Source organism: Monodon monoceros, unplaced genomic scaffold (assembly GCF_005190385.1).
Source record: "Monodon monoceros isolate NGI ecotype Baffin Bay Population unplaced genomic scaffold, NGI_Narwhal_1 Super_Scaffold_19, whole genome shotgun sequence".
NCBI classification, from domain to species: Eukaryota; Metazoa; Chordata; class Mammalia; order Artiodactyla; family Monodontidae; genus Monodon; species Monodon monoceros.
In genome coordinates this window covers 62,225,652-62,239,656 of record NW_021703775.1, presented here as the reverse complement: position 1 = coordinate 62,239,656, position 14,005 = coordinate 62,225,652, and the positions used below count along the sequence as shown (strand labels likewise).

The 14,005-nt window shown below is 41.9% G+C and overlaps 1 protein-coding gene across 6 annotated transcripts in view; it reads left to right on the top strand.

Moving 5' to 3' along the window:
- Nucleotides 1–14,005, top strand: part of LTBP1 (latent transforming growth factor beta binding protein 1) — a 423,359-nt gene that overhangs the window by 54,498 nt on the left and 354,856 nt on the right. For all 6 annotated transcript variants that reach the window (XM_029231490.1, XM_029231496.1, XM_029231494.1 and 3 more), the window contains one exon: nt 812–1,109. In XM_029231490.1, the coding sequence (XP_029087323.1) occupies nt 812–1,109 (298 nt within the window). The remainder of the gene's footprint in view (nt 1–811; nt 1,110–14,005) is intronic.

Here is a 14,005-nt window from a genome sequence, read left to right as displayed (position 1 = left end):
AGTTAATAGGAGATAAAGAGGTTGTTTCTTTTTGGTTGCCTTTTGTTATAAGATTAGGGATGTACTTGCTTAAAAAAAGAAAAAAATCTATGCATATATATATACGTATATATGTGTGTGTGTGTGTGTGTATATATATATACATACATATAAAGGTTGACTCTCAACCTTTCTGCCCTTGGTTTTTCTCTCAAAAAAAAAAAAAAAAAGGTAGGTTGGACTAGATTTCTGAAACAGTCACTCCAAGCTCTGATAGCTTATGCAAGATGAAGGCTGTAACACTTTTGGGGGTTTGGGTTTGGAATTGGGCTTTTGTTTTTTGCCAAATGTTGTTTGGATACCTAAAATTTAAACTTAAGCCACAGAACACAACTTAAAAAGAAGGGCAGAATACTTTCTTTTATTTCCCTGTATTTCTGATGCACTTCTGAGTGGCAGTTATAGTAAAGCGGTTAAGAATGATGACTTTGGAGCCAGTTCACTTGCATTCAAATCCCAACTCTTCTACTTACTAATGACTGTGTGACCTTTGGCAAATTATATAACCCCAGTGCCTCTTTCTTCATCAGTAAAATGAGCAAGATAAAATATCTACTTAAAACAGTTGCTGGGGGGTTAAATTTGTCGATATCTATTAGAATAATGCCTGGCACATAGGAAGCCGTTAATAAATATTATCTATTATCGTCATCAACATCCTCATCATTTTGTTTTATTGAGGGATAGCCCGATGCTACTGGTAAGCCTTTGGAAGAATTAGTAAAGTCTACAATGCTTTTCTTCAAAGTGTGTCTTCTATTTCTTTCTGCAGCAAGCTGTGTTCCTCCATGTCAGAATGGAGGGATGTGTCTCCGGCCTCAACTCTGTGTGTGTAAACCAGGGACCAAGGGCAAAGCCTGTGAGACAACAGCGGCCCAGGACACCTCGTCACCAGTGTTTGGAGGGCAGAGTCCTGTGGCTGCTTCCTCCTGGGTCCCTCCTGAGCAAGCAGCAAAGCACACTTCATCTAAGAAGGCAGACACTCTACCAAGAGTCAGTCCTGTGGCCCAGATGACCTTGACCCTCAAGCCGAAGCCTTCAGTGGGACTCTCCCAGCAGATACATTCTCAGTGAGTGTTTTGAACTTGCCTCCAGCTCAGGAGCATCTTAAGTTCTCTCTTGGATGCATTGCTTTAAATCACTCTTCTTTTCCTGCACAATTTGCAGAAATCACTTGGATAGTAATGTCCTTCTTTCCTTTTCTTAAGGTTTTACCTGTTATGTTTACACATCAAGTGTCTTAAAAATACTCGATATGTGTGTTTAGCCTCTGCAGGGAAGATTTACCATAAGCATTAAGCAAAGCAGTAGTGAGGATTAAGGGGATCAAGGTTGGAAGGGAATAATAAAGGTAGTTGTTTGGTTATGGTGGAGTTGTGAGTTAAACAATTCTCTTTTTTCGAGGTGGGGGATGCTTTAAAGTTTTTGAAGTCATAATTGAAAAGGAGAAACAGTGAGTGTGATTTTTAAAGGTACATGGAAAAGGTCGGAACTCATCTTTCCACAGAGAAGGTATTCAAGTGAAAGTGAGTCCTGGGAAAGAGAATTTCTCCACCTTGGTAGTAGGTTAAGTGTATCTTCTATTAAACACCATGTTTTCCTCCCAGTTGGCCATGCAGGTCCATTTTTGGTGAATGAGCTTGTGTTTTATTTATAGGAGCATGGTTTTTTTTCTTAGCGTTAGGAAGTAAGCGCTATTCTGAACAAAATGAGAACTCTGTAAGGACAGGGTCCTTACACAAATTGTTTCCTTTTAATTAGCTACTCTACATGGATAACAAGATGCAGAATTACTGCAGTTATCACTTGTCATTTGTCTAGGAATGTAAAATACAGGAAGTTCTCAACTTAAAAATGACCCAGCAGTTCATCTGTAAGTCACTTGCTTGGAATTTTGAATGCTTTCCCCACCAACCCCCCGGGATAGCTTCCACCTGGTGATTAGTATCCCATCAGCCCACAGAAGTTATTTAATCTGTTACTACAGATGAAATTATCCTAATTTATACTTCCCCTTTGAGTAGGCCACCTACTGTCCCTGATGAGTGGGGTCCTGATAACTTTTTCCTTTCTCTTGTTCCCTCCTCAGTCCTTTTCTTTCTTTTTTTCATTTTTTCCCTCTCATTTCTTCTTGCCTCATTCTTCAATTCTACCATGATAAAGAGATTTGGGAGGCTGTGCTGGAATCTAAGCACTTTGCTACCATTGCAACTGGAAAACACATCCTGCAGCCCTCAAGAAGAAGGAATTGTAGTTATAGCCAGTACTTAGTAACTGCTTACTGCATGCCGGGTACTGTTTCACACGCTTTGTATGATTGTTCATTTATAACTCACAGTGATACCCCATCAGGTAGGTGCCATTACAAACCCCATTTTACAGATGAGGAAACTGAGGTGCAGAGTGCTAAAGTAATGCATTCAGGGTCCACAGTTAATAAGTGAATAATAAGTGTTAGGATTTAAATAGAGGCAGAATAAGGAGAATACATATTAGGCTTTAAATGGAGGCAGCCAGGCTCCAGCATCCATGCCCTGAAGTGTAAAGGGTGGCAGACTTTCTCTGTAAAGGGCCAGATAGTAACTATTTGTAGCTTTGTGGGACATACGGTTTCTGTTGCAGCTTCTCAATTCTGCCATCCTTAGCACAAAAGCAGCCATAGATAATGCTTAAGTGAATGAGTGTGAGTGCTCTAATAAAACTTTATTGATGGATGTTGAAATTTGAGTTTCATATACATTTCATGGCACGCAATATTATTCTTTTGATTTTTTTCTCAACCATTTAAAAATGTAAAAATCATTCTTAGCTTATGGGCCATACAGAAACAGCCTGTGTGGGCCAGCTTTGGCCCTTGAAGTGTAGTTTGCTGACCCCTTCTCTAAAGGATAGTAGTGTTTTTTTGTGTCAGAACATGTGTCTTTGAAATAATATAAAGCATTGATTATATCATAGCTAGACATCTCTCTTCCTGCATTGTTCTGGATCTTAAAAACAAAGAACAATTCTGTGTTGAGCTATGCCTTGGCAATCAAGAGTCAGATTACCGTGCATTGCAGTTATTTTTTTCTAGCATTATTACTTACATAAGCTGTGAAGTCATTTACAAGCGACATTATTTATCTTGAATATCACCATCCCCTGTTAGAATTTGACCCTGTATGATGTATATATATGGATTGTTAGTGAGAACCATATGTCAGATGTCAGATAAAGGAACAACCTTTTCCCCCCCTCCCCCTTTTTTCATTTTTTGGTAGCAGCAGTGTAATTTAGACAAGAATGTTGTGAGTCAAGGGGGAGGCTAAGGTTTCAGCTCCAACTTGGCTTTGGGAAAATAAAAGTCACTAGATAATTTGCTTCAGAGACCTCATCTGCTGAATGAAGATGGTTTTTACGATCGCATTGTTATAGGCATGTGTTTATGGGCGTGCCTACTGCATGCTTTGGGGTGAGGAGAAGAGATGGCCCAAGATGCTAACAATTCTGATGTTTTCCTAATAAACTTTTGTCAGTTGCCCTGTTATCTGGGTACTGCAGGGAGTATTAAGATGTACAAGATCCAGTTCTGCTCTTAAGGAGATTTTGAAACGATAGATGAGCTATCACTTGAGAGGGGTACAAAGGAAGGGGTACAGTTGGCCCACTGATGAATTTAGGTAATGACCCGATCACCTGAAATTTAAACTGTCAAGGAGGCACATATGATAGGACCATTTTGGCTACTTTTGAGAAATGTAACAGTTCTTAAGTTACCTATTTGTAATATTGCCTACTTTAGGGTGTTTCAGGTTTGGTCTGGTTTTTGTTTAGTGAAGGAGGAAATTAATTAAGCCTTCTTAAAATGCTTGTAGACATAAAGGCACCTAAAATATCAAAATGTGTAGTTAGTGTTGCATCCATTGTGTGGCATATGAAATGCTGCAGTCTTGATCATTTATTCAGGTTTTTATTGAACACATGCTATGTACCATGCGTTGTTCTAGGGGCTCAGGATGTAGCACTGAAAACTAAACATAATGTCTGCCTTCCTGGAGCCTACAGTCTGGAAGGGGGGGAGACGATTGATGAGTGGTGTAATTAAAACATATGTTAGATTGCGGTAAGTGCTGTGGAGAAAATAAAACTGCAGTAATGGACAGGGAGTGCAGGGTGGGTGTGGGATGGGAAGGAGTGAGGGCCCTGGTGGTTTTAAATAGGCTTTCAGGGAAGGTTCTGCTGAGAAGGTGACATTTAAGCAAAGGCCCGGAGGAGGTGAGGGTGTGAATCATGGAGAAGTGTGGGGTTAGGGCAGAGGCCCCAGTGGGAGCCTGCCTGGGCTGTTTGAGGAATAGCGACTTTAGTAAAACTGTAATGTTAAAACTACACATTTTAGGCAGGTGGGGGTTGGATGAATTGGTTTTACTTTGGCCAAATTGGTTTTAGACAGTTTGGCTTAGAACCAGATACAAAGTTCTCTAGAAAAATCAAAGGAGGGAGCAATTGTTTATAGATTTTGGAGCATTGGGGATGTGGAGGACTAGGGATGGCTCTGGAGAGTGTTATCTGTGAGCTTCAAAAGATGGTTAAACTTGACCACAAAGAACTGGAGAAGAGCATTTCTAGGAAAAGCAATGATGTGACACCAGAAAGACTGCTTTATTAGTTATCTACTGATGTGTAATAGGTCCCCACAAACTTGGCAGCCTAAAACAATAAAAATTTATTGCCTGACAGTCTCTGTGGGTCAGGAATCCAGGAGGTGCTTAGCTGGAGGCTCTGGCTCAGAGTCTCTCATGAGGTTGCAGTCAGCAGGGGTGGCTCGACTGGGGCCAGAGAACCTACTGCCAAGGTGACTCACTGCCATGGCTATTGGCAGAAGGCTTCACTTCCTTTCCCCATGGACCTCTCTGCAGAGCTGCCTGAGCATCCTCACGACATGGCTGCTGACTTCTCCCTGAGCAAGTGATCCTCAAGCCACAGGGCCTTCTGAGTCTTGAAAATGACACACCTTTACCTCTGCCTTATTCTGCTCATTAGAAGTGAGTCACTAAGTTGAGTCCACTCTCAGAGGGACTGTAGTTAATAAGCTGCATTGTTTGAAGAGAGAAATATCAAAGAATTTGTGAACATATTTGAAAATGACCGCATTTAGATATGATTTGAATGGAACTTTATATAAATGAAGACTAGTGGTAATGAAAGTTTTTAAAGGTTGGTTAAAAACCAAGTTAAAGACTAAGATTTCAACAAAACAATTCCAAAAAGACCCAACAAGACAAAATAGAAAAAGTAATGAAGGGGGAACCTATACCTTAAAAGAGGTTGAAACCACAATGTTCATTACAGTTCTATTTACAATAGCCAGGACATGGAAGCAACCTAAGTGTCCATCGACAGATGAATGGATAAAGATGTGGCACATAGATACAATGGAATATTACTCAGCCCTAAAAAGAAACGAAATTGAGTTATTTGTAGTGAGGTGGTTGGACCTAGAGTCTGTCCTACAGAGTGAAGTAAGTCAGGAAAAGAAAAATACCGTATGCTAACATATATATATGGAATCTAAAAAAAAAAAAGGTCATGAAGCACCTAGGGGCAGGATGGGAATAAAGACGCAGACCTACTAGAGAATGGACCTGAGGACGTGGGGAGGGGGAAGGGTAAGCTGGGACAAAGTGAGAGAGTGGCATGGACATATATACACTACCAAATGTAAAACCAGTAGCTAGTGGGAAGTGGCCGCATAGCACAGGGAGAACAGCTTGGTGCTTTGTGACCACCTAGAGGGGTGGGATAGGGAGGGTGGGAGGGAGATGCAAGAGGGAGGGGATATGTGGATATATGTATATGTATGGCTGATTCACTTTGTTATAAAGCAGAAACTAACACACCATTGTAAAGCAATTATACTCCAATAAAGGTGTTATAAAAAAGAGGTTTAAGAAACATATTAACCAATCACAATATTTAAATTATGTTTCTCCTGATGCAAGCACATTGTAAATAAAAGAAAAAAGATAATGATGATAGGACAACCATGAAAATGCTGACATTGATTTGGAAATTTGATGATATAAAAGAATGATTGTTGATTTTGGGGGCTGTGCTGATGACCTTGTAGTTATGTAAGGAAGAGGAATATTAAAGTATTTACAGATGACATTGTATGATGTCTGAGCTTTGATTGCAATTATCCAGTGGGTTGAGGTATGGTGGTAACAAGATTGGTCATGAGGGGCTAATTATTGAAGCTGGATGATAGGCACACAATTCTTACACAATTCTCTCTACCTTTATGTATTTTTGAAATTTTCTGTAATGAAGAGTAACAAAGAAGAGAAAGTTTCAAGGAGGAAGGCTGCTACAATTTTTCTTCTGCCTTGGGAGATTAATCTGGCTGCAGCATCTAAAATGGATTAGAACTAGTGGTAATTGGAGGGTGGCTCTGTAACGGGGGTAGTGGTGCTGGTAACCTAGAGGAAGGACATGAGCTCGGGAGGTGTTGTTAATGAAAGATCTTGGCGCTTACTCAAATGTGGGAGGCAAAGAAAAAGAGAATCAGGTACTACCCAGGCATGAGACTGTGGGCGAAAGGGAGGGCGTGGAGGTCTTTCTGTCCTACTGTCTTCCAATATTTCTTGGTAATATCATGGATCTCCACGGTCTTTGATGATGGTTGATGCTTGGTGAATGCATGATTTCTGACAGAGCTTTATAGATGAATAGCCAAGATCATCCTCTGTTCCCCAGCAGGGACTAAAAGCAAGTGGGTATCAGTGGTACATGCCTGGCCACTTGGTCAGGTACTGGTTTGGAAGGACCTTGGTCAGGGCATTCTGGCAGTAGTCATTGCTGTAGTTGGTACTTCCATTCATACTTTCCGTGGAAGTTTATTATTATGGCGTTCCTTTTTCCAGTGTTCCGGGCCACATCATGGATCCTCCATGAGCTAAAGAAAAGACCAAATGATGCCTCATCTTCCTGTGTACAAACTTTGGTCGTCACTTTTCTCATTCTTTGAACTTCTATGTCCCTTGATAATACTGCATTCCTTAGAAAGTCCATATTAACACTTCAGGTTACTTTCATAATTGCATCCTGTAGATGTTGTTCATGTATAGCTCTCCACGTATTCAGCGAAGAATTGCCGCTGTTAGGTCACAGGTGCACCCCCAGTGTCTGTCTTTAGTCCTATATGTAAAAAGGTGTTAATGCTTATATGTTGTGGCCAGGAGCTCCACAGAGGAGCAAAAATCAAAACTGTTCAGTTTTCCAGAGCTTTTTCATCACCTGTCAGTATCATTTTTCACATGTATGTTGAAGTTTCCCACAAGAATTTGTTTTCAGTCCTCAGCACTGCTCAGTGAGGCTGTTTCAACTTGTGTGAAATGTCTGTCTTTATCCTTGTTAATCATGATGGGTGTTACAGGCACTGACCATGGACCCATGAGGCAGAGGTCGTAAGGGACATTCTTCAGCTGCTGATGTCTTCTGCTTGTTTAGAGAATGTAGGTGCAAATGACCACTGCTTTGCCAAATGGGGAGCTGTTATCTGTACTGTGTAAGGAGGAGGCACTTTTGCAGGACACAATGTGCCCAGTCACCGCTCTTTGAGCTTGAGAAGGAAGTCTGGTTTCACTCAGGATGTGGATGTCAAATCTATCTCAAGAGCTCACATGTTTCCAGTCTTTTTTCTTCCCTGGTGATGGCTATTTTCATCATTTTATGTTTCAAAGGATGGTGGTTAGTTTCTCTGGAAAAAATAGTTTTTTCCTGTCTCAAACCAGTGGAGGGGGCCTGTACTTACCTAATGTCATTGATGTCTTTTCTGTCATCGTCTCCTCAGGGATGGGGTAAAGAGAAAAGAAGCAAGTTAGAAAATGGTCTCTTTTAAGACAGGCATAATTCAAATATGTTCTCTGTTTATCAAGTGAGCTTATACTACACCAGATATTTTCTAGCTATAGGGGAGGGCCCTTTAAAATCCACATTGAGATAATGGGTTCCACTTTCAAAGGTCTCGAGAAATGCGTACTTCACATTTACCATGGGTCGGTTGATAGGAAGCAGTGGCGAGTGATGTCTGTGCCAGGGAGAAGAGGGTGCTACACTGTCCTTTATCTCTTTCCAGTTCTTAGCTTCCTGTCCCTGTGGTTGTTTGAACCTTAAAAAAAACTATATGCTATGATATGTACAAGGATGGGAGACTTTGTGGAATGTTCCTTGAAGTATTCTGCTCTCCAGATTAACAGCAACAACAACAAATGGAAGCTCATTCGCTTTACTTGGACTCTCTCACACTACTCCTAAAGGGAAAAAAAAAACTCGTTATAAAACTACACCAACAGGTGCAATTTTAGGGAGACGTTTCAAGCTTTTTGTGCACTAATAGCTGAGGTTGCGACCTTGTCTGAATTTATTAAAGTAGCCAAGGAAATGGTCAGTACTTGAATAGACGGTTTCCCCAAATGACCTCTCAGACTGTGGGGGGCCCTTGCTTAGTGTTGACCCCCCCACTCTGCTGGCCCTCCCCCATGTTTTTCTTCTGTGCTTCCTATACTTAACCATTGTCATCATGCTTACCGCACAATCGTCTGTTTTATCTACCTAGGTACACAGAAGGGGCTACAATAAACGTTTAATACATTTTTGTTGAGTTTTTCCTGGAGAAAAAAAAATGAATGCCTAAGTCCCTGTCCAAGGATTGTTTCCTGAATACTGACAGTGCAGGAGGGACCTTATTCTCTTGGAATAATACCATTTGCCTTCGTAAAGCCCTGTACATTTGCACAGTGCTCTGCCTTCCTTGTTGTATTTGCCCAACAGGTCTGTAAGATGAAGGTTTTGAGCCTTACTTTATGATGTGGGGGGAAAAAAAAGGCAGAGTGGTAGAAAGTTGAAGAAAAGGAACTCAATCTGGGGATTTTAGCGCTCACGACACTTTATGGATGCTATGGGAACTAAAAATGTGAACCGATGACTGATTTTATCGTTTTATGTGCATGCTTTTTAAAGTTTTTTTTAGAAATAGACTTTAATTCAATTTGTCATTAGTCTAACTTTCTAAAAGCCAATTTATTATTTATTTTTTGGCCGCACACCGCACGGCATGTGGGATCTTAGTTCCCCGACCAGGGATTGAACCCACACCCGCTGCATTGGAAGCACAGAGTTTTAACCACTGGACCACCAGGGAAGTCCCCTAAACTTTTTTTAAAAGTAGGAGTTAAATTGAAATTATATACAGAAGAGTAGAGAAATCAAAAGTGCACACGCCTGGTGATTATCGCACACACATGGAACTACCATCCAAGTCAATGAGTAGAACGTCGCCAGCACCACAAAACCCCCTTTTTCCTAGATTTGCCCTTTATCTTTTCCCTAAAGGGAGCCACTATCTTGACTTCTAACACCAGAGATCAGTTCTGTCTGTTTTGAACTATATAGAACTGAATCATACGGCGTGTATATTTTCACTCACCATGATGTCTGAGATTCATCTACGTAATTATGTGTGGCGGCTGCAGTTCACATTTACATTCCAGAGATGATTCCATCATATGAGTATACTGCGACTTATCATTTGTTCTGCTCTTGATGGATGTTTGGAATTTTTCCAGTTGTTGGCTCTTACGAAGAATGCTGTGTGCATAGGTATATGTGCAAATTCCAGAAAAAGACCTTTGTGAATCTAAGTCGCCAGAAAAACAAGCCCAACTAGTTACAACAATGTCAGGGTTTGAGAAGGACTTCACAATCCGTTGTGTGAAGTTTGATCATGTTGGTATCTGTTGGCTCTTTGAGAGAAACAGGCACATGAGAGAAGGGATGGGGTGACAGAGTGTCTGAGGAGCTGGAAGCAAGGAACTTTTTCCTCCTGAGCAGGACTTGTCAGGAAGAGTGGACTGTGGAGTTGGGGTGGAGAGGCAGGGGAAGAGTCGGGGAGGTCACTTTGTACTCCATGCTGTCTGCACCTTACTGGGTCCCACAAGGAAGTCTTGGCCAAGAGTGGTTTTGAGATACAACCAGTATCTGACTGGGTTTAAGTTCTGGACAAAGGTATATAAGGAATTATGTGGAAACTCAAAGTCTGTGATTGAAAAGGGTAAGTGCTGGGAGAGTTTACTCTCCAATTTAATTGCTAGAAATCAGGATGGTGTTTGGTGCAGTATAGTAATAATAATAGTTAATATTTACTGAGTGTTTATTCTGTGCCAGGCACAGTTTAAATTACTTCTTGAGTATTATCTCATTTAACGCTCTCAAAGGAATGTGAGATAGATATTTATCATTATTGTTATTATCATCCCCATTTCATATGATGAAGCAATTCAGGTGCACAGGGTTAAATAATTTGCCCAAGGGCTTCCCTGGTGGCGCAGTGGTTGAGAGTCCGCCTGCCGATGCAGGGGACACGGGTTCGTGCCCCGGTCCGGGAAGATCCCACATGCCGCGGACCGGCTAGGCCCGTGAGCCATGGCCGCTGAGCCTGTGCGTCCGGAGCCTGCGCTCTGCAACGGGAGAGGCCACAGCAGTGAGAGGCCCGCGTACCGCAAAAAAAAAAAAAAAAAAAAAAAAATTGCCCAAATGCACTCAGCTAATAAATGTAGGGTCAAGATTCAAATTTAGGCAGCCTGTGAAGTTAACCTCTGTATACTGCCTCTTACTTTGATGGCATTCTCATTAGTTTCCTATCACTGCTGTAACAAATGACCACAAATTTAGTGACTTCAAACAGTGCACGTTTGTTCTCATAATTCTGGGGTCCGAAGTCTGAAATGGGTCTCACTGGGCTAAAATGATGTTGGCAGGGCTGCCTTCCTTCTGAAGGCTCAAGGGGAGAGCCTGTTTCCTTGCCCTTTCCAGCTTCTAGAGGTTGCCTGCATTCTGTGTCTCGTGGCCCCTTCTCCATTGTCAAAGCTGATCATCTCGGGCTGAGTCCGTCTCACTGCCAGTCTCTGGCTCTTTCTTCTGCGTCCCTCTTCTACTTTTAAGGACACTTGTACTGACCTTGGACCCACTCGAGTAGTCCGAGGTAATTTCTCCATCGCAAGGTAAGCTGATTAGCAGCTTTAATTTCACCTGCAACTTTAATTTCCTTTTGCTTCATAACCTAGCATAGTCAGAGCTTCTGGGGAGTAGGATGTGGACATCTTTGGGGGGGCTGTTATTCTGGCTACCACAGACTTTTACCAGGGACCCGGTCCTGTCCTGGCGGTCTTCTCTGCTACTCACGGGTGAGCTCTAATCAGAAGGGAGAGTATTGATGAATAGTCGGCACAGTCCCCTTCAGTGAAGAGCAGACACAGCCCTTATGACTCTTACAATTGTTAGGTTTAAACACTTCACGTAGATTTAAGGTCTAAAAATGGCCCCCAGTGTTCTCTGAAATCTTGGGACCAGCACACTCAGGTACTTGTGGTGGATGGAAGGGGGGAAACCAAGAGATCAATAGGCCAGACATGGCCAGGCACCAGGAGGGGCTGGCTCTCCTCATGCCCTTCGCCTCATGGAACTAGGGGTTGAAAAGTCAACACCACTTTTGACATGTAATGGCCCCACCCACTAGACAAAGTGGCCTGTGGACTCTGATTGCAACTCTCTTGGGAGGTGGGGCAGTGAGGAAGGGGGGTGGACAGGCGTGGGGGGGAGTGGGGAGAGGGCTAGGAGTATCCCTCCCTTCAACAGTTAGACTGGGGCCGTCGAGTCTGATAAAGTATTTCCCATGTGATTATTCTTATATGATGAAATAAATCTGTGCACTGAAAGTTGAATTAATTAGTTGTCAGAGCACTTGCTGTGAACGGACCATAGAACTGGGATTGAAACACACACGAAGCCACTGATAAGCAATTGGAGCAGAACACAGTTTGGCTGACACATGGAATCCGTGAGCTTTAGCCTGGCCTGCATGGTTGATGCCAAGCATGAGAATGATTTTTAGGGCCTGACTATGGGTGTTATGCAGATTAAAGTAAAGATTCCTCTTTACATTTGGATATGTTTGGCATTCCATAGATACTGCCTGTGAATCCTTCCAAGGTGCCTCTGGGGTTGCACTAAATCCTCTTTCCTTGTTTTCCTTGGCTTAGGTATTTGTTTATGTTTGAGAAAAGTGAAGACTAAATTATAAGACTAAATTTTTATAGCAGTTCTCTGCCCTGGAGTTGCCTGGGATTAGGATAAAGAACCTATAAGACGTGAGTGCTGTGTGAGGGAGGTGACAAGTACACCTCACATAATACAAAATATGCACAAATAGGAAATAAAAATTTGAGTTAAATAACCTGTGTGGTAAATATGCCTACAGTTAGTATATCTTCACTGAGGTTTTCAAGGTTGAGTATAGTTTTTACCTATTTATCTGTTAATCATACTAGAGATGACCTAGCAGAAATAGCTGATCCTAGGGGTCCAGAGACAAGAACTTGTAAGTGGAAAGAAGGTCTACTTAAACACTGTGGAGAAGAGAAAGCCTCAATTTGCTAATCCAGGAAAAAATATCTGTCGTTTTTCAGGACTGCAGTTTTTGAACAAGATGTTCACGTGTTTATGCAGGAGGAACCAGCAAGACTGGGTGAAATTAAATTGGATTGGAGATTGTTCCTGTACCCATTAGAGTTTGGGGGGCTTTTCCATGAGTGGAGCAGAAAGGGTCTGACTGTCCCCTGTATGCCAGGTGCTGGAGACTTTATGAAGCTTAGTTCAAACTAGAGGGATCTTTTCAAAATGTGAGTCTTGTCCTGCTCTGCATAAGTGCCTCACTGGCTTCTCAGTGCATCCTAGGGGATGGGACTCCATGGTCTCCCCTTGCCCAGCCTGTCACCATGTCACAGGCAGCTCCTTGAGTCTTCCCAGCTCCTTCCTGACACATTTTCTCTGTCTGCAGCTACATGTGCCATACATGTTCGTCTTCCCTGTTAACACCTGCTTGTTCCACTGGTCTCCGTTTCCTAGGGAAAGCATTCCCTGCTACCCCCCTTACTCCCTGAAAGATGCTTTCCTAGCACCATATCTCCTCACCTCCTCCCTTCATAGCATTCATTTCAATTTCTGTGATTTACTGTACCAAGCACAGTGCTTACTTGGTGAACGGAAAAATGTAGGTGATGATATGACTACTCTGAATCGGAAAGTCTGATCACACAGGAATGCGGATATTAACCCATCTTCTAAGCTGCCTCCATTTCCCCAAAGTAATCAGAAGAGACAAGTTCAATAAATCGCTGATCAGAGTAGGCACAAGTTCACTCAGTCATCCCGCTCACTATTACAGGACAGTAGTTCAGCCCTGCATCCATCCCATTCTTCTGTGGTACCTCTAGGTGATGATGGGACTTGCTTTCTGTATGTCTCTGAATGTTATAGGAACTTGAATTGATTAGATTCCACTTAGTTCTCTGGATATTATCTTCTTGACGTTGCAGTGCCAAATCTCCTTGCTCCTTACACTTCCTAGAATGCCTGTCATAGACACAAGGCACATTAACAAACAAGAAAGTGACAGCAGAGCCCAGGCAGCCAGTCTCTTGGGAAAATTACTGAAACTGACACTATAAAGCCAGTTTATGAGCTCGAATTTCCTAATACTCATGAGTATTTAATTAAATATTAGTTGATTTGAACCTTGACACAAGATTGGCTCAAGTCTCATAGAAAGCAAACAAGGACATTCAGACAGACTTCAGTTATTTTTCACTTAGAGTTCATGATTCCAGAGTGCTGTGATTCATGGAGTTATAGCTCTTAACCAAAAAACAGAAGAAGAATTTTATCAATATCTTTGAATAGAATTCGTCTTGTGTACTTGTTTCTTTTGAAAGTTATTTGAGCATAGCAGAAAATAGAACAAGAATGTATTAGATACAGATTTTTTTTTTCATCATCCAGAATTTTCAACCACCACAGATCATAAAGTTTTATTGCTTAAAGGGGCAAATACCTTACCCAGAGTCACACGGTAAGGTAGCAGCAGAGCTGT